At 40.0% G+C, this 21,062-nt stretch overlaps 1 protein-coding gene across 9 annotated transcripts in view; it reads left to right on the top strand.

Annotated features, from left to right (window-relative positions):
• Window positions 1-21,062, top strand: part of gulp1a (GULP PTB domain containing engulfment adaptor 1a) — a 165,861-nt gene that overhangs the window by 129,936 nt on the left and 14,863 nt on the right. For all 9 annotated transcript variants that reach the window (XM_037539262.1, XM_017710617.2, XM_017710623.2 and 6 more), the window contains 4 exons: window positions 8,669-8,730; window positions 16,780-16,851; window positions 18,460-18,558; window positions 19,591-19,728. In XM_037539262.1, coding sequence (XP_037395159.1) covers window positions 8,669-8,730; window positions 16,780-16,851; window positions 18,460-18,558; window positions 19,591-19,728 — 371 coding nt within the window. The remainder of the gene's footprint in view (window positions 1-8,668; window positions 8,731-16,779; window positions 16,852-18,459; window positions 18,559-19,590; window positions 19,729-21,062) is intronic.

The raw sequence follows: 21,062 nt of genomic DNA, 5'->3' as shown, positions 1-21,062 counted from the left end.
GAATTTGTTTTCAATGCATGTTATTTGTATTTAACAAGTACAGTGAATCAATTGATTGACTTTCTCTAAAGGCCCATCAATAATTTGCACTCTTTAAACACCAACAACCTGCAAGTCGAGTTCTGCCAGAAAGTCTGACCCAGGCAAGTGTGAAAGAGAACAGTTTTCATGTACTCATTGGGATTTTTCAGGTTGAAAGATAACAGTTTAGTAGAAATGAGTCTTTGGCTTAGGCCCTGTCCTCAGTCTAGGTCTTGGAGCGTCAGGACCCTCACCGATCCTGCTTGTTCATACACCTGCATTTTAAAAACAGATGTAGGCCTGTGATTGGTCAGAAATAATGAATAAATGATGCAACTCTAGAGTCTTCCTGGCAGAACTTTTGCAGAAGCCTCCATTTTTTGTAATGTCCCAAAATGTTGTGTGTAGGAAAGAACCTTAATACCAATCTTGGATGAATCACAGCACCCCACCATTATGATGGGTCTGTAAAAAATCGGCGAGACTTTTTTTACATGGCCATCAGTGAAAGTGAAATCTTCAGAACAGATGAAGCTGCACTGGAGTAGATGTTTCAAGAGTGGGTCTGACTGCAGATTTACACCCGCAGTTTCACTCCAGGGGAGCATGCATACACAGCGCAACTGTGCCATGTAAACAAAGTCCTTGGAGGAAAGTTGAGCATTACGAGAGTCTTATTCATATTTCAACCAGTGGCTGGTCTCCTCGTTTGTAACATCTCTAGTGTAAACAGCAACTTTTTGTGCTGGGTTGTATGTTTCGCCATGCATTTTGCCATTTATGAAGAAATGTCGTTGCTGTTAATATGCAGATCAACCAGTGGTAACCGGTCAAACCATAAGCCAACACACATTGCAAAATCAGAAACTAAAAGAAACACTTAATTGTTAACTTAATACTTAATTCTGTGGGTTTTTTTCAGCAGTGATAAGTTCAAAAAGTTTGTTTTAGCCTAAAACTTCATATAATGCTCAGTTTAGACCTGCTTAAGGTAAAGTTTCATTCCTCCATATAAGTGCACACATAAAGCCCTGTGTTAAGGGTAAGTTAAATGACCTATCCATTAGTTTACCCAGGCCACATAACCTGTAGTTCATGCAATATTTAGCCTGTGAATCTGTGTTCTTAAGCCTAAAGCTTAAAATACACTGCGATTCAAAAAGATTCATCCGATTTCAAAGCACCGTATTTTTTGCAACTGTGAGGCGCCGAGGAGCCAATCACAATCCAACTGAAAGAGGGGGGTCTTAGAGTTTCTGACTGTCACTGGAAGAGCTCCCTTCAGTCTGAGAGGAGATAAGACCCCTGAGCAGAAAACGTTCTGTGTTCTCCACTTCAATATGAGTGAACCCGTCACACCTGTGCAGCGTGATTTTCATTGGCAGTGAAGCTCCAACAGCTCAGAGCGTTCGCCGTTGGTTCCACAACACTGGATGATCTCCGAAATCACACTGAAAGAGTCCAGCGACACCCGACACGCTCAATCCAGTATGGGATGAGTTTGAACTATGGCGTTGGTGTCGTCCATACAGCTGGAGGAGGTTCAGACTGAGCACTCATTTAAACCCATTTACAGTTCACTGCGTTGTTCTGGAATGATTTCCAAGTGAAATAAATCATTCTGAACTCAGATTAATCTTTTTGAATCACCCTGTATAATGTTAGCCCACCGCAAACGGCTGAAGTGTGGATTAGTCTAAAGTGCTGAATGCGCTGAATGCCGCTGGATTGAACCTGTTGGCATGAAACTGCGGCTCTGCAGACAGATATTATTGTGTTATAAGGGCTTGTTCCCTGCAGGGTGGCAGTCAATAGATCACTCTCATGCTTATCATACCCCTGCCATCGCATCTCTGTTTGTCATTCAGAATTCACCAGATAAAAGCGGTCAAACGGAAAATTGGCTTCAGAGATGTTTTCATTTCTTGCTGATCTCCATTCAGTACGTGATACCGAGCTCCTCTAACATTTATCATGTAAATCGGTCAGCTGGCAGTAAATCATTGATGCTATGATATCCTGAGATAAGCGGTGGCGCCATGGTATCGAATGTTGATTAAAAATTAGCCCTTAAATTCAATGTGTCAGCCTCTGATTATCCAAGCCAGACATTTTTGGATTTATTGCTGTGAAGAAACAACAAAAACTCGGAGCTGTTTGTTTCCGTCTGCGTCTGCTCTGTCGCTTTGCGAAAGCACGCCAGTGGTTCTGTAAAGGCCGAAGCTTAAATGTCATAGCAACACTTCAGTGTTAAGCGTGTGCGTGTGGCCTGTGGTGTTTTCTCTTTCCAGAATGTGCTCTCTTCATTTTTCACAGTTCTTTTCATCTCTTTTTGAGTCCAGCCAACTAGAGGGCACCTTCAGCTGCAGTCAGTCGCTGTAATCAGCGAGACACAGTTTACGGGATGTTTACATGCAGGACAGAACAGAGCATATTTGAGGTGCAGTTCTCTGTGATTGGCTTTTGACGTTGGTCGTTTGATTGATTGTTAGGTTCATGTTGAATAAACCAGCATGTTCAGTCTGTAACTGCCAGTTTAAACATTGAATTATGACCAGGCTTACACCACAAACAGGAGGTGGGATTTGCATTGACACCTGGTTTCCTGACCAGCTGTGTGGTGTTGAGAAGAAATCCATCATTCAGTCCAGAGTAAAAATCCATGCACTTTTTGTTTTTAATGATTTACAATTAATTGCTGGCCACTCTGGCTAATTAAAATCGAACGCAGCATTGTTTAAGTAGTGGCAGGGTTGTTTTAGATCTCAGTCTGCAGAGACCACCGTTTCGATCTCCTGTAGTTTCCTTACGAGACAAATGGTCGATTAATTACTTACTGTTTTCCTGTAGGTTCAAGGGCAGCCCCTTGTTTATTTCTTTACAAGGAATTCTTATTTATTTATTTGTTTACTACAAGTAAAATGGGGTCAACAATATGATTGACATGGTTACTTGATGTAGTGTATATATGTATAATGGAGGGTGTGTGTGTGTGTGTGTGTGTGTGTGTGTGTGTGTGTGTGTGTGTGTGTGTATATATATATATATATATATAATGAATACTGGTTTTCTGTACGTGAGTGTGTTTGTGTGTTTAACCATCTCCAAGCGTCTCCTCGAGGAAGCCCAGTATTATATATTAAAAAGCAGCTCCTGGTTTGACCAATCAGAGCTCAGTAAATTGAGCTCATGATGTAATTGATGATATTAACGAGTCTCTGTGGCGGCTGTGAAGGTGTCAAGGAAAAATATGGACCCAAGAAATTCTTGTTACTGTTTATTGTTTTTCTGTTTATTTGAAATATGAATACGACTTTATTCTAATGTATATTGTGATAAACTCACTGCTGAGGTAAAAATTTGCTTAGATGCCTAAAACTTTCACACAGTACTGTATATATGTGTGTGTGTGTGTGTGTGTGTGTGTGTGTGTGTATATATATATATATATATATATATATATATATATATATATATATATATATATATATATATATATATATATATATATATGAGGGATAGACAGGTAGATAGATATACAACCCCAATTCCAATGAAGTTGGGATGTTGTGTAAAACAGAATACGATGATACGTGTTTACCACTGTGTTACATCACCTTTCCTTTTATCAACACTCAATAAGCGTTTGGGAACTGAGGACACTAATTGTTGAAGCTTTGTAGGTGGAATTCTTTCCCATTCTTGCTTGATGTACAGCTTCAGTTGCTCAGCAGTCCGGGGTCTCCGCTGTCGTACTTTGCGCTTCATAATGCGCCACACATTTTCAACGAAGCCACGCTGTTGTAACACGTGCAGAATGTGGCTTGGCATCGTCTCGCTGAAATAAGCAGGATGTCCCTGAAAAAGACGCTGCTTAGATGGCAGCAGATGTTGCTCCAAAACCTGTATGTACCTTTCAGCATTAATGGGGCCTTCACAGATGTGCAAGTTACCCCTGCCATGGGCACTAACACCCCCCCACACCATCAGAGATGCTGGCTTTTGGACTTTGCGCTGAAAACAATCGGACAGTCCTTTTCCTCTTTGGCCCGGAGGACACGACGTCCATGATTTCCAAAAACAGGTTGAAATGTGGACTCGTCAGACCACAGGACACTTTTCCACTCTGTGTCAGTCCATCTCAGATGAGCTCGGGCCCAGAGAAGCCGGCGGCGTTTCTGGGTGGTGTTGATATCTGGCTTTTCGCTTTGCATGGCAGAGTTTTAACTTGCACTTGTAGATGGAGCGACGAACTGAGTTCACTGACAGTGGTTTTCTGAAGTGTTCCTGAGCCCATGTGGGAATATCCGTTACAGAATGATGTGGGTTTTTAATGCAGTGCCGCCTGAGGGATCGAAGGTCACGGGCATTCAGTGTTGGTTTTCTGCCTTGCTGCTTACTTGCAGAGATTTCTCCAGATTCTCTGAATCTTCTGATGATAAATATGCACTGTAGATGATGAAATCCCTAAATTCCTTGCGACTGCACGTTGAGAAATGTTGTTCTTAACCTGTTGGACTATTTGCTCACACAGTTGTTCACAAAGTGGTGAACCTCGCCCGTCCTTGCTAGTGAACGACTGAGCCTTTCAGGGATGCTCCCTTTATACCCAATCATGACGCTCACCTGTTTTCAATTAACCTGTTCACCTGTGGAATGTTCCAAACAGGTGTTTTTTGAGCATTCCTGAACTTTCCCAGTCTTTTGTTGCCCCTGTTCCAACTTCTTTGGAACATGTTGCAGGCATCAAATTCAAAATGAGTGAATATTTGCAAAAAACAATAAAGTTTATCCGTTTGAACATTAAATATCTTGTCTTTGTAGTGTATTCAATTGAATATAGGTTGAAAAGGATTTGCAAATCATCATATTCTGTTTTTATGTTTTACACAACGTCCCAACTTCATTGGAATTGGGGTTGTAGTATATAAATAACATACAGAAATAATCTTTATTAAAAACATTAAAAAATCTCTACCAACATTTCTCTCAAAAGAACTCTCAAATGTATAATTAACTTACTCTTAAACCTTTATGCCCGATGTTCAGGTCGCTCCCTCCACATTCACACAAATATCTCACGCTAACTAATTGTTTTGGCTTTAAACTTCACTTTTTATTGTGGACTGCTTCATTTTCTCTGTAGTATTTCAAATAAAACCCAGTCCTATTTCTTATTCTTACCCCTACCCCTTGTTTTCGAGTGTCACTTTGCCAATTGGAACTGAGTTACAGTGGGTAGTGGTTGAAATCTTCCTCTATGAAATGGGACAGAGCATCACTTCATTAACAGCTACCAGCGCTGCTCTGTAGGCGACCCTGCCCGTCTGCAGGGACAGCAGAGGAGGGGAAAGCTCAGCTCCTCACTGCTGGGCTTTAGTTACATTTAGAGCGTCATAATAAAATGGTTATTGTAAATTTCTTATTAATTTCTATTGACCAATTTCTTTGGTCTCTTGCTCAGCCATCTTGCTGTTTTTCTGTTTTTCTCACATCACTGTTTGGAGTGTCTCTGAAAAACCTCCATTTAGAGGGTCACCATAGCCTTCACCCTACCCCTCTACCTCAACACAGATCGGGACACCCTACCTCTAGATGTGAATGTCCAAAATAGAGGGGTAGGGCTGTGTGGTAGGGGCGAGGGGTGAAATGGGTTTGGGCCTAAATGTGCTGATGGGCTTATAGAGGATGTGGGCATGACTTGAGTAGCAGTTTATTGTGAATGGATAAAGTGGAACTCAGTAGCGTGACTTTCCTCACAAGTACACCTGAGTATGAGTGAAAGGAGTCCTGTTCTCATGAAGACTGGCTCTGGTGTCATGCATTCATGATTGGGCCGCATAACTACATGGTACCTGTGGCACTTTGGCTTTTTAGAGTGAGCTGCGTTCAGTTTTCTCTTAGCTCATCTCTCTCCTGTCTTTCTGAGTACAGTAAGCTACAGTGCCCTAAACTGTATTGACCAATTGTGTTTTGGACTTGCTAATCACTTCTCACAGTCCTTGAATGAGCTTCCTGGACACTCAAACACTCAGACAGCCTTCATCGGCGTGCCTGCATAAGCTGACCTTCAGCAGTGATGAGCTGACTCTCACTCAGGAGCCCCGTGTTGGAGTGGCTGTCTCGCTGCTGTCAGCTGAGCGCTGGCAGGGAATATGACGGGCTCCCTGTTAGAGGTGGTCATGCCGTGTTGGTGGTTAGTGATTCAGTGTATGAGGAGTTGGTGCAGAAAGGAAGCGTCCTGTGCTGGTGGCAGATCCCTTGTATGGTTCTTCTTGGTTGCAGTCGTGTTGTTCCCTGAGCTGTCTGTCTGTCTGTCAGCTCCAGCCTCCTGGGCACATTTCGCTCAGGCTCAACATCTCTCTGCTGTTCCACTGGTGGGCTGACTATGAAGACCTTGATTTTTAATTTGGATTCTGTTAGGAGTGTTTTGATCAAATTGTACTGTGAACGTTCCATATATTATCCACAAATATTCAAATGAATAAACTCTCTGTTGATCGTCAGTAGGGTGAGGGTTGAGAACAGGTTCAGGTCTAGGTTTACAGTTAATGTTCTACACTCACCATCAATAAATCATTGCACCCAGAAGGAAATGTCAGGTTGCGGTGCTATTCGGAAGGAAGATAAAGGTACCAGGAACAACAAATGATAAAAAAAAAAAATGTAGAGCCATATGGGCAAAATTTATTGCACTACACAAACAAAAGTAGTGTCTCAGTTTGGCGCCAGGCCGCAATGTTTCCTAACGCAACATGCCAGACGTCTCAGCGTGGAGTTGAGGTTCCTGATGGTGTCCTGTGGTAATCCATCCCACGCAGAGTGTTGATAGCACAATCGTGGCTGTTGGGTCACTCCACGCATGTTGGACAATCTGTCAGTTCTGCCTTTCTATGGTTTGTTTGGGTCTCCCAGATCCTTCATGTCGCTGGTGTGTGCCTTCTTCTGTGCACCGTCGCCCACAGCGTGCCATGGTAATATCAGCATGACTGGTATGTCACGCAATATGTCGATAAGGCCATCCTGCTTCCCGGAGCCATATGATGCGACCCCTCTCGAACTGCTTTCGAACTCTTCTCCGAGTCAGAATAGCGCAACTATAAAGTCAGTCAGGTACAGCGATAAGGCCCGCCCTTGCCTATGTCACATGTGCCTACCCACCAAGCTTTGTTCCTGTCAATTGATGTTAATTTTTGTTGTTTTTCAGTTAATTTTTGTCAGTTTTTTTTAATGCCTGTTGCTCTTTATATTGTGTGTAAATTTCATGAAGAACGGACCAAAAGATTTGGCCCAACATTACTTAAAAAAAAAAAAAAAGAAGTCTGGTTCCATTGGCTTACATTTAAAAGTAAAATAGTTTTTTTAACTTCTCCTATAAAATTAGAATTTTGGAGATTCAAGGTTTTCTTCCGACAACACCGATATAGAACAAACTTACAGGTTCAGATTGAAATCCTCTATAACACCTATAAATTAACCTTAAACTGCTCCACCCAGATGTGTAGATCCTTTGGATGGCTGTAACGATCCAGTTGCTTCCTGACAGCCATGAACAGCACAACGTTTAAACATTGCCCCACATCTTCCACTCCAGTAACTCTGCTATAGACTGTCTGCAGGAATGATACTCTGCATCACCTCAGCATGGCGGGGTGGAGCTGAACTGCTGCAGGCCGAATGGGTGATCATATGTAAATGTATTCATGGTTGTGACCTCACAACCTTGCTTTTTTCCCCCCTATATGTGGACTGTGTGGAGGGGGGAAGAAAGTAATACTGAGTAATATTACCAAACCCTTTGAATAAAGCTTTGTAATAGTGAGACATTTTTAGTGTTTCTGATGTGGAGTTATTGGAGGGTGTGAATTAAATCAGCAGCGCTGATTTCTTCCTTCCCTCCAGGGAAGTCTGCGGTGTCTGGCAGTACTCTGTGTGTGTGTGTGACTTCTTTTACTGCTCTCAATGGGGAATTTTTCCCTCACGTTTTATAAGCCATCATTGATGTCTCCAGTTTTATTATTTCATTTCGAGGTTGCTTTTACAGATGTTGCGTTCGACTGCTTTTGCTTTGAACATCGTGTACAAGCGGTGCCGTTCATCACGTGTGCTGCGGTAAATACTGTGTCCAGTTCATTTCTTTTAGGTTCATTGAGAAAGATGAACGAGTCTTATTGAAATGACAGTAAGGAATATCTCTGCTGTCGGAACAAAACCAAAATCTCCGCTTGCGTCATTTTTCAGTTTTTTGGCGTGATGTGAAAAGGTGTGTTGCTCTTTACATTGTGTGTAAATTTAATGAAGAATGGACCCAAAAAAACGGCCCAAAATGACTTGAGAAAAATTCTGGTTCCATTGACTTGCATGTTTTTTCATTCTCCTGTAAAGTTACCATTGTTATAGATACGAGGTTCTGATCCGACAGCAGCCATACGTCCCGAGTAGTATACACCCTGTACCAATAATTGTAATGACACCCTTATGTTCTATTGATTGTAGCATTTGGTCTCATTAACTGAACTGGGAAGCGTCATCTGTCTCACCGACCTTCTGTTGGAAACTGATTCCAGTTCTGAAGTGAGATGCTTCTTAATGTGCAGCATATGGGTAATCCAGCTTCTCCACTTAATGATGCTCTGTCTCTTCCTAGATAAATCATGGATGCATACGCCGGAGGCACTGGCCAAGCATTTTATAGCATACAATGCCAAGGTATGTATTATGGACCTCTCACCGAAAAATTACAGTACATCAAGCAGTGGAATATTACACTGCCATCTGTATTAACTGCACTGCTTGTGCTTTTACCCAAGCAATTTGTCTTTTAACGTCAAGATGTGTAATGGTGGTTACCAGCTCTGGTCCTGGAGATCTGCCTTTGGCCACTGTCTGGTTCTAACCACGATCTGCCACACCAGCTGCAGCTGATTACCTTCTCCAGAAGTCTTTGATGGGCTGAATTAGATGTATTACATGGTAACAGTTGAACTCTGCTACATAAAATTTGCATAATCATGCAATAAACATGTCATGGCAGGTGTCATACGCTGCCGTAAGATATAATGATAGATTATGTTCAGTAATATAACTGAATATAGTGTCATGTTACCATTGCCTTGATTGTCAGGATGTCATGTTCGATGGCAACAATAATAATAATAAAAAAAATAATAATATAATAATAATAATAATAATAATAATAATAATAATAATAATAGTAATCATAATTTATATAGTACCTTTCATGCATAACGAATGCAGCGCAAAGCGCTTCACTATACAAAGTAAATATTATGTGCAGTTACACATATCCACCAGAGAGGCCTCCAAATCCCCAAAATTTACATAGTGTATGTTTACGTCAGTTGTCATGACAAGTTATGTAGGTGTCATGTAGCCTTATAAATACAGCCCTACACTAAAGTGCTACCAAAAAATTTTTTGTTAAATAATATATTATTTTAATATTATAATTGCCTGAAATTTTCAGCCCTTTTCAACAATTTCCCTAGAATTCAGTTAATGTATTTATAAAGGAAAAAGGGGAAGCTCTTATCTCCACTTAAGAGCAGTTTCTCTTAATTCGATTTCAACTGCTTCATTTTTATTTAAGTGGACGCCACACAACAGGTCAAAAATCGAAGCAAGGTGTCCATCAAAGACATTGAGCTGCATTGCTCACTGATGCCCTTGGCAAGTGTAGACAACATCATTGCCTACAATAAAAACATTACACTTTTCTTGCCGTTACTCACTCAGGTCACTCGCTTTTAGAATGAGATGTTAGTGTTGGGTCAGGGCAGGGGGCAGGGTATAAACTAAACATGAGACTGGAGGAGAGCTGGTGACCACTGGTATACAGTTAATGACATTCATGACTTGTAAAATCACCAAGTCAACATATGAAATAATTGATATCTTCATCCCCTAGAACACTTTCTTGAAGAAATGATTGATGCTGCTATTCAGTGTCTGTGTAAGAGCTTTGGTAATGTTGAGTTAATTAAAGTTTTTATGTAGAGTTTTTATATTTGGCGTAGAATGTTAAGTAAATTCGAGTTAGCCAGTCCTTTTTTACCTTGTTAGTTCATGTCCCTGATCATATTGAGCAGAGTTAATTATGCCCTATCATTAAAAACACTGCATTGTAATGACTTTTGCCCTCCATGCAAGAGACTAGGGTTCAATTCCTCGATCAGGCGAGCGCGCCACGCTATATAATAAGAGTCCTTAGGCAAGACTCCGAACACTGCATTCGTTTACATCTGTAACATGATTAAACTTTAAGTTGCTCTGGGTAAAAGTGTCAACCTTCAGCATAAATGTAAATATTCACGTCCCCCTTCCACCATCGAGGAGAGGAAACAGTCGGGTAGCTCAGAAAGAGCCTCCCTGATATCATATTTCACTGTTTTCGTCACTGATTCTCATTGACCTCAGGCCAAGTTTGCACTGAATGCACTTTGTATCATTTTTATTTTAGTGAATTTCAGAGTGAATTTGTGTTAATTTTAGTAGTTTGAATCCATTCTTAAGATTTTGCTCTGCCATTAATTTCAGTGCAGTTATCTTCAGTGACGGCCTTGCTGTGTCCTGTCTGCTGCTTGCTTTGTGGCTGTGATCTCCCAACAGTGCTGCATTGTTGAATCGCCCCCACTCTTATCTGCTCACTATCTGAGAGGAGTATTGGATAACAACACAAAAAGTGCCTGTATTATTTTGAAGTCCAGGGACCCAAACAGACAGGCTGAATGGACGGATCAATGAACACACATTTCCACAGCAAGATACAGGACTTTTTTTAACCCAGTGTGTCTGTTTGTATCTCTTTTCCTTGCAGCTCATCACATGAGCATGGGAATCTTTTCTTGCACACTTGTCAGTTCTATTTACTGCTCTGTTACACCAAAGACTCAGCTGCTGTTAGGGACCGAGAGCCTGTCCACTCCCATCCAGCTCTTCTCAGATATCTTACTGAGGCTCAAGGAGGGAATCTGTGGGCCCAATCCCATTTATTTTTACACCTATTCCTTGTTTTCGAGTGTCTCCTTGTCCCTTGGAACTGAGTTACAAGGGGTAGTGCTTCAAATCTTCCTTTATGAAATGAGACCCTCAAATAAATTTTTTTATTATCACCCACCACTAATTCTTCAGTGACACGAAGCTGAAGTCCGATGTTCATCAGCTTCTTGTTCAGGCTTTCCTGTTCCACCTTAAATGGTGCAATGGTTACATTCTAGTGCCTTAGGCATCAGTACTGCTGCACCATTTAAGGTGGAATGGGAAATTTGAGACTGAGACATTAGCATATTTCTATTTTTTTTTTTTTAATTGCTTTTTATGAAGAGGACCATAAAGCAATAAAAACAACATTAAATTAAGAAAATACTGATAGTGAGTCTCCAAAAAAGAGTGGAAGCTGTAATAAAGGTGAAGAGTGGCTACATAAACGCGATTATCTACAGACAAACTATTGATTCTCATCAGCCTTAGAAAGATGGTTGGGATTAGGACCAGGGCTAGGATTGAGTTTAGGTTTTTAAGTGACATTAAGGTTTCGGGTTAGAATTAGGGTCAGAGTTAGAGGACATTTAAACTGAATCCAATAGATATTTAGTTGAAGATAAATTCCACTTGTGGTAAACATCTGCAGAGCATCTACAGTTGGCTGTTTACAGTGTTACTGAAAATGTTAACATCATATTTATTTGTTAAGGCTTTTGTTTTTGTGGTAAATGTATACCTGTACATGTACTGTATGTATTTAACATATATATATATATATATATATATATATATATATATATATATATATATATATATATGTGTGTGTATATATATATATATATATATATATATATATATATAATATAAAAAAGCCTCGACAAATAAATGTCAAAATTTTCAGTAACACTTTATTTGGCCAGCCCACTTTAAATGCTTTGCAGATGCTTACTATGAACGTAATTTACATTTGACTAAATATCTATTAAATTCTCCTCTTTCACTAATATTTCGTGGATACTTTGACTGGAGATTAAATAATTTTTTTTTTCTAATGCTACATTAAATGTCAAAAACGTTTAAGCAAAGTTAGTAGTTCTCATGGTTATCATAAATGTTATCATGACATCATTGGTGCTGGATATAGAACCCTTTTTGCTGAGAGTGTTGTTCCTTCACCCTTGTGGGTTCCTGGGGACATGAGGCTGCAGCATAGACTGGAGTAGAAGTCAATAGGAACTTGAAAAATGTTCTACTGCCACTGCAGCAGGTGATGGATGAGCAGGGACAGTGTATCCGAAGCCAAAGCCCCCCTCAGCAGCCCAGGAGGGAGCAATAATGAGGAGCAAGAAGCTGTCCGCCCTGCTCACTGAGATGTGTCTATCACAGCTGTCTCTATAGCTGTGCTACCCTGGTGGTCAGTATGACCTTGAGACTGGACAGCATCCATCATGAGAGCACACGCGCTGCTGGCACATCTTGACATGGTTAAAATAATCGTTCATAAAAGTGTCTTTTTGCTCAAATTTTTACACCAGCTGCAAGTCTACAAGCCATTCCCAAAAAAGTTGTGACGCTGTGAAAAACATGAATAAAAACAAAATGCATGACGTGCAAACTCTATATTTTATTGAAAATGCTTCAAAGACAACATATCAAATGTTGAAACTGATGCATTTTATTGTTTCTTGAAAAATATATGCCTGTTTTAAATTTGATGTCAACAACACGTTCCAAAAAAGTTGGGGTGGGGGCAACTAAAGGCTCTGTAATGCAACAGGTCAGTAACATGATTTGGTATAAAACAGCATCACAGAGAGGTGGAGTCTTCCAGAAGTAGAGATGAAGAGGAGTTCACCGCTCTGTGCAAGACTGCATGATCAAATAGTTTCTCAACAGAAAATAACAAAGAATGTTTGCTTTTCATCATCGACAGTACATAATAACATTAAAAGATTCAGAGAATCTGGAGATTCTGTAGTGAAAATTACTAAAAAAATTGCATGGGCTCAGAAAAACCTCTGAAATAAACACTGTCTATGAAAACAGTGTGGCGCTGCATCCACAAATGCTAATTAGCATATATAATAATAATAATATGAACACATTTTTATTTAAAAGCGCCTTTCAAGAAACCCAAGGACACTGTACAATAGATAATAAAAGAAGAAAAAAAGTAGATAAAAAGTAAGATCATATTCATACACATACATAAACACATACATAACCATAAACACGCACACGTAATATCAACCATAGGCTAGTTTAAAAAGATGAGTTTTGAGTCAGGATTTAAAAACATCAAGCTCGCAGTTCATCAGGAAGACCATTCCACAGATTTGGACCCGCGACACAAAATGTTTCCAATGGTGCTTAGCTTAAAATGTGGGACCTCAAGCAAGTGGAGACTAGAGGACCGAAGAGTACGCACTGGAGTATAAGATTGAAGTATAAGTATATAAACAAGATCCAGAAATGCTGCCACCTTCCCTGGGCCCAGTCTCATTTAAAATGGATGAGGGGGAAGCAGAAAAGTGTCTTGTGGGCTGACGAATCAACATTAGAAATTATTTTTGGACATTGTGGACACTGTGTCCTCCGGGCTAAAGACCACTCAGCTTGTTATCAGTGCACAGTTCAAATGCCAGTATTCAAGATGGTGTAATGGGGCATTAGTGCACATGGCACTAATGATGTGCACATGTGTGAAGGCACCATTAATGCTGATCGATATATACATGTTTTGGCAGACGACGCCATCCAGATGACGTCTTTTTCATGGAAGGGTGATGAACCACAGCGGTAAACAGGCCCCCATCCCAACTTTTTTTGGAACATGCTGCTGGCGTCAAATTCAGAATGGGCATATACTTTTCTAAAACCACTAGAATTTCTCAGTTTCAACATTTGATGCGTTGTGTTTTCAATTAAATATCGGGTTTAAATGATTTGCACACAATAGAAATTTGTCTTTATTTACATTTTACGCAGTGTCCGAACTTTTTTTGGAAATGGGGTTATATTTTTTCATCATGCCACTAGAATCTTATACACAGTACTGCAATGGTTTTCATTTGCAAAAGCAACTTGGTGTTTATGCTTCAGTGATTGGAAAAAAAACATGCATTTTGAATCTGAAGTGAAATCAGAACGCAAATAACACTCATTCACAGTCCCTTAAATTCTAGATATTATGCAGGTAAGTGTGAGGTACAAACTCTAAAGTACATGGAAGTTATTGTGGGTAACGTGATAGTAAGTTCCAAGACAGTCTTAATGAATTACACTGAACAGCCCAACACTTTCTACGTATTTACTGGATAAACATCTAATACAAACTCTACAGTACTGTGTAATTTGTTGGAGTAAAAAGTATGAGGCAGTTATGTCATGTAAAACGATAGGTGCATAGTATGTACCTCTTTATTACCTACAGACAAAAGTAAGTCTGGGCTGTAAGAGAAAGCATCGATCCTTGCTGTAGTTCTTCTGAGTCCTGAACATTTACTTCTGAACATAATTTTCTGCCATGATTTTACACCATATAATTTAAATTAAATCACGTTTGTCACATCACATTTACTCAGGTGGAAAGGAAGTGGAAAAAATAGAATTGAAGTACACAAAATATAGAAATATCTAAGAAGAAAAAGAAGTATATATTATTATTATATATAGAAATGTATATACAACTTATTTACCAGGTAATATGAGGTGTTACTAATTTACTTTTCTGCTCAAATGTGTGACATTGTATTGAAATTGATTGTGAGGATGTTTCTACCACTTTATTACTACAGATCAATAAGAAGTGTATAACTATACTGTTACTTTTATCAGCTTGATATCTAGAACCAGTCATTTCAGTGTAGTTTCGGAATGTCCCATAATTTTATCCAAAATATCTAGTACTATGGTGTTTGTATCTCACACTTAACTGGTTATTATCTAGAACTTCGGAACTTGGAATGCATGACATAATTCACTTCTAGTAGAATGAAACGACCATTTCCAGGCTCCTAAAAAGGATGGATTGTAGCCAGTTCTGTCCGGGACTAACAGCCTGATCATTTCAGCTTTTGTAAGGGAGTCGCCAAGGTGGCCAGTTTTGCTGAGTTGTGGTCATTTAAAGGGGAAAGATTTTTCAAAATGTCTGCATAATCAAATAGTCGAAATGTAAACAAAGTCATTCTTGAGTGGTTTGGTCGAGTCAGAGTTGTTCCCACTGGTTGTGATGGGAACCAGACGTCCGCAGAGTTTAGTGCCTCATAGAAGATCAGGTTAGATATGCTGACACACTGTTTTATGATTTTTTTTTTAAATACAATTTTGGCTTAAAATGGATTTTAGTCCATTTATTTTAATCAGTTCATGCCATTGGAGTACATGCAGGGTGGGGTGAGGTAAAATAGTCCATAAAGAAAACTTATATTTTCAGATATATTTTGTATATATTTATTTTCAGATATATATTTTTATATTTAGACTACTTTAACATCAACATTACATAAAAACTCAGCAGAGACGTGTAGGTTCACTGGTGGCTTCTGATGGTGAATAAAATATCTGGCTATGTTTGTATTGTAGTCATGGTGACCACTGGTTCACCACCACTGTAAAGAAAATCAGTTTCACTGCAATGAACCATTTCACACCAAACCACTCTGAATGACTTTGTTACATCTCAAAGACTGAATTGTTCAGAAATTGGTCAATTTCTCTTTTAATACTAAAACCGTTGCTATTAAATAACTTCTTAATTTCACAAAATCAGTGAGAAACCAGGGCACTGTTGTCTCCGTGTGTGAGATGTTGTGACTGTGTTGAGCTGCTAGTGAGCATTGATGGATGAAAGGGGAGGGCTGAGAACAGATGGCTGTTCTGAGATAAAACTGACAACTACAGTCTTCTTAGTTTAAAAAAAATAGAACTGCCACAATAAAAATACAGCATGTAAACACAATAAAACAACTTTTTTTTTATTTTGTAGTTTATACACATTTTGCATTTAGATATATTCCGTATTCAATGATATTGAAGCAAATAAACGCAGAGCTTAGCAGAGGAGCTTCCACAAGAGCCTGAAATTTCACTTTAGGCTACAGTGTAAAGGGTTAAATGCTTTTCTGCAGAGCGCAACAGCAGCGCACAGTGGCCAAGGCGGGGAAGTGTAACTGCTCAGACAGGCGCTTGGTTGAAATGGGCTGGAATGCTTCGGAGGTGGCAGAGCAAGGCCTAGTTTGTTTTCCCGTAGGGAGGAAAACGTGTGTTGAGTGTGCTGAGAAGGCTGGCAGTCGTTGTTTTGTGACACAGTTTGTCTAGACAGACGCCTGAGCACATGGAGTGCCTGATGTCCATCTGTTGAACACTAGCTGCAGCGCTGCCCTTTCAAACACTTTCAAGTCTGTTTGGTTAAAGCCACTCTGTGTTGCACAACAGACCGAGAGATGGTTCTTCACTTTTTGAAGTAATTATCAAAGGGGCTTTTATAAAGCTTTCTTAGAACTTTGAAGTGATAATTGTGCTCAGTGGGTTGTGCACAACACAATGTGGAACACGTGACGGAGCCAGAGGCAGCTGCAGTGGGATGAATAGTAAAGTAGTCAGTGTTCTGTATGGACTCCTGTTGTGTGTGTGTGAGGAACATTAGGACTGTTGTGTGTTAACATATGTGGCATTAGCTTTATCTTTCACTGACCGGTACTCATGGTTGTCCTGCATTCAGACATGTTCCTTGTATTTTTGTCTACATTTCAGTTTCTGGGGAACACTGAGGTTGACCAGCCCAAAGGGACAGAAGTGGTAAGGGATGCAGTTCGAAAACTGAAGGTCAGTCTACACAAATCTGCAGTTGTGCAGTGGAAGCCACCCTGAAACATCTGAACCTGAGCTATCTGTAGTGCCAGCAGCGGCACCACAGCTGCCCTCAACATACTTGATAGATGGCGCTTTATAATTGCAGATGTTTTTATTGCTTATGTTTCATATTTACATGTTGCATCACGTAAAACTGTTTAAGCCACCACATTGAGCTGTGATTGATTATCAGGTGGTTTTGATTTGAGAGGTGATTAAAAGGGAGAAATGAATGAGCACATAAATAATACTAGTGTTGTCATCGTTAATATGTTAATAACAATGTACACTATATGGACTAAAGTGTTTGGACCCCTACAGGAGCCTTTAGAAAAGCCCATTCTAAATCCATAGGCATCAATATGGTGTTGGTCCCCCTTTGCAGCTCTAACAGCTTCCACTGTTCTGGGAAGCTTTCTACAAGATTTTGGGAGTGTCTATGGGAATTTCTGCTCATTCACCCAAAAGAGCATTTGTGGGTTCAGATGCTGGTGTTGGACGAGAGGGCCTGGCTCACAGTTTCTGTTCTAGTTCATCCCAAAGGTGTTCGATGGGATTGAGGTCAGGGCTCCACACGCTTTACGTGGCTGAGTTGCTGTGGTTCCTAAACACTTCCACTTTTTAATGATACAGTTGATGGTGGAAAATCTAGGAAGGAAGAAGTTTCGAATTGTTGCATCTGTTACAGCACCACGCTTGAATTCAGCAAGCTCTTTAGAATGACCCATTCTTTCAGTAATGTGAGTCCCAATACTTTTGGCCATGATTCATGCCAAATTTTTTGCACTGCTAATGGGTTTTCTTAGTTGGGCCCTTTAAAATATCCATAGCGCAGTCTGAAGCCCAGCTGTGTTGCACTGTATGTTGCTATCATAGAATCCACAGTTGTAGCCCGTTCATACAGTACAGCCTTAGACTTGCTTTTAAAGCGATACCTTCAGCAGGCTGCAGTGGACCAGGCTCACTATGGATAAATCAACCTTCAACAACGTGAAGCTTCGTTTCCCCCAAAAAGCCTCCACTGTAGCAAGAATCCACTGGAGAAACTGAACCACTGACAATTTATGATGTGTGTGTGTGTGTGTGTGTGTGTGTGTGTGTGTGTGTGTGTGTGTGTGTATATACATTCATTGGTTGGGACTGGATGCTGGCGGTGAAAATTGGAAATCAATCACTCTGTGTGGAAATCAAGTGGTTCTCATGTTCGGGTTCATGTGAACTCAGTGAAAAGAAGGTTGAATTACCGAAATTAATAAATACTTCCTTAAGCTTGTTTTGTCCACTCTTATATCGACAACCAAACACATTGTTTTAAATGGAAGAATCTTTCGTTGTAGTCAAATGCGAGCAAATTAGATTAGAACTCCAGAAAATAACAAGATTAATCATTTGATAGCCCTAATAAATGCATATAAAACCAGATATATAGCCGTTGTAGTGACCTGCAGTGCTACTGGCCAGTTTGTTTTTTTAGGTTATGTACTAGACGGCTTTTCCCTGTGGTGCAATGCAATGACTAGGTGTTTTATTGTGCACCTAAATATCTTGCTCTGTTTAAAATGTGTCTTTCTGTTTCTGTAGTTTCAGCGACACATCAAGAAGTCAGAGGGACAGAAGATTCCAAAGGTGGAATTACAGATTTCTATCTATGGAGTGAAGATATTAGATCCTAAGACAAAGGTTTGCAGACATCTACACACGATTGTGTACATTTATAATGGTTACAGTGTGACTTCAGTATAGAAACCTCTTGAGCACAGTTTCACTGCTCAACAGCCTAGTGTTGGGGGGCTTATGCCCCTCTAGCTGACACTTGATGTTCATCTTAGGCTCATTTGCAGCTGCTCCAGAGCATCTATTGGTCAGTGCTTATATAAGCTTATACAAGCTGTGTGTGTGTATGCAGAGACCTGGGTCAGCAGTGGTGCACCTTAAAGTAGCTGAATGTACTAATTAAAAGTGGTGTCTGGATACTTTTGGACACACTGTATACATTTATATTTGTACACTCACCAGCCACTTTATTACGTACACCATTTGCTTGTTAACACAAATAACTAATCAGCCAATCACACGGCCGCAACTCAATGCATTTAGGCTTGTAGAGGTGGTCAAGACAACTTGCTGAAGTGCAGACCGAGCATCAGAACGGGGAAGAAAGGGGATTTAAGGGGCTTTAAACGTGGCGTGGTTGTTGGTGCCAGACGGGCTGGTCTGAGTATTTCAGAAACTGCTGATCTGCTGGGATTTTCACTCACAACCATCTCTAGAGTTTACAGAGAACGGTCCGAAAAGGAGGAAATATCCAGTGAGCGGTCAGTTGTGTGGACGAAAATGCCTTGTTGATGTGAGAGGTCAGAGGAGAATGGGCAGACTGGTTCCAGATGATAGAAAGACAACAGGAACTCAAATAACCAACCAAAATCTCTGAGGAACGTTTCCAACACCTTGTTGAAAGTGTGCCACAAAGAATTAAGGCAGTTCTGAAGGCAAAAGGGGGTCCAGCCTTTTACTAGCAAGGGGTACCTAATAAAGTGGCCAATGAGTGTTTATATATATATATATATATATATATATATATATATATATATATATATATATATATGACTTGTACATTGATGACCTGTTTGCCTCTTTTTTTGCAGTATTATTATTATTATTATTATTATTATTATTATTATTATTATTAAGAGCTCCTCATTCTCTTTCTAGGACGTCCAGCACAATTGCCAGTTGCACCGGATATCCTTCTGTGCAGATGATAAAACAGACAAGAGGATATTCACATTCATCTGCAAAGACTCGGAGTCCAATAAACATCTCTGCTACGTGTTCGACAGTGAAAAATGTGTAAGACAAATACACTCATGATAATGATGACAGGTTCTTAGCAAACAAACTGTGCTACTGCAGTCTGGACTGTTGGACCTGTAATAAGCTTAAATGCTGGTAACACTTTATTTTACATTGCCCTGATTACAGTGTAAGGTAAACTGTAATAACCACTGTTAACTAACTGTTGAACAAAGCCCAGTCACATTGTTCAGAATGTGGAAATGATATTTATTACAGCATATAGTTTCTAGAGGTGGCCTGAACTGCATTTACAGGCTTCGGATGCTCATCAGTGCTTCAGACAGAGTTCTTGAATCCTCTTTCTCAACATTACCCTTAAATCAATCAATCACATTTACAATTCATAATCAACCATGGTTTGAAGTATGTTTGTTTTTAATCTCCGTATTCTTATTTTTGATTTGTAACAAATAGTTTTACACATTTATACGACTTGTCTCTTAATGCATGCTTTACTCTAATAAGCTCTTTGGTTGGCCTCAGGCTGTCAAAATGAACTTGCAGTCAGCAAAAAAAAGAAGGAAAAACTTTGTCTGCAGTTGGTTTCTTTCAATGTTATTTGCTTTCACTTGTTTTCTTTTTCTTTCTTTCTTCTTTTTTTAACAAACAGGAGCTCCTCCAGGACCCATTGTACCAGGGCAATATTTGGGATATATATTAGATTTGGGATGTTTTGCTCATAGGACTAATTTCAGTGGGCAGCAGACAAATGCAGTAGCAAGAAATGGCAGTAAATATTTCATTTCAACAAAATGCAGTCAAAATTCATCTGAAGAAGTGCCACCTATAAAACGTACATCCTGAGGGTTTAGCACAAATATCTAAAGAGGCAAGAACTTTCTGTAAGTTTCAGTATAACAGTTATGGCCACAAATCAGTTGCTTGTTAACACAAATGGCTAATCAGCCAATAACACGGCCGCAACTCAGTGCATTTAGGCATGTAGAGGTGGTCAAGACAACTTGCTGAAGTGCAGACCGAGCATCAGAACGGGGAAGAAAGGGGATTTAAGGGACTTTGAACGTGGCGTGGTTGTTGGTGCCAGACGGGCTGGTCTGAGTATTTCAGAAACTGCTGATCTACTGGGATTTTCACGCACAACCATCTCTAGGGTTTACAGAGAACGGTCCAAATAAGAGGGAATATCCAGTGAGCGGTCAGTTGTGTGGACGAAAATGCCTTGTTGATGTGAGAGGTCAGAGGAGAATGGGCAGACTGGTTCCAGATGATAGAAAGGCAACAGGAACTCAAATCACCAACCAAGATCTCTGAGGAATGTTTCCAACACCTTGTTGAAAGTCTGACCAGAAGAATTAAGACAGTTCTGA

The sequence above is a fragment of the Pygocentrus nattereri genome, chromosome 6 (genome assembly GCF_015220715.1).
Source record: "Pygocentrus nattereri isolate fPygNat1 chromosome 6, fPygNat1.pri, whole genome shotgun sequence".
NCBI classification, from domain to species: Eukaryota; Metazoa; Chordata; class Actinopteri; order Characiformes; family Serrasalmidae; genus Pygocentrus; species Pygocentrus nattereri.
The sequence above is the reverse complement of the archived record's forward strand: the minus strand, read 5'-3'. Positions and strand labels throughout refer to the sequence as shown.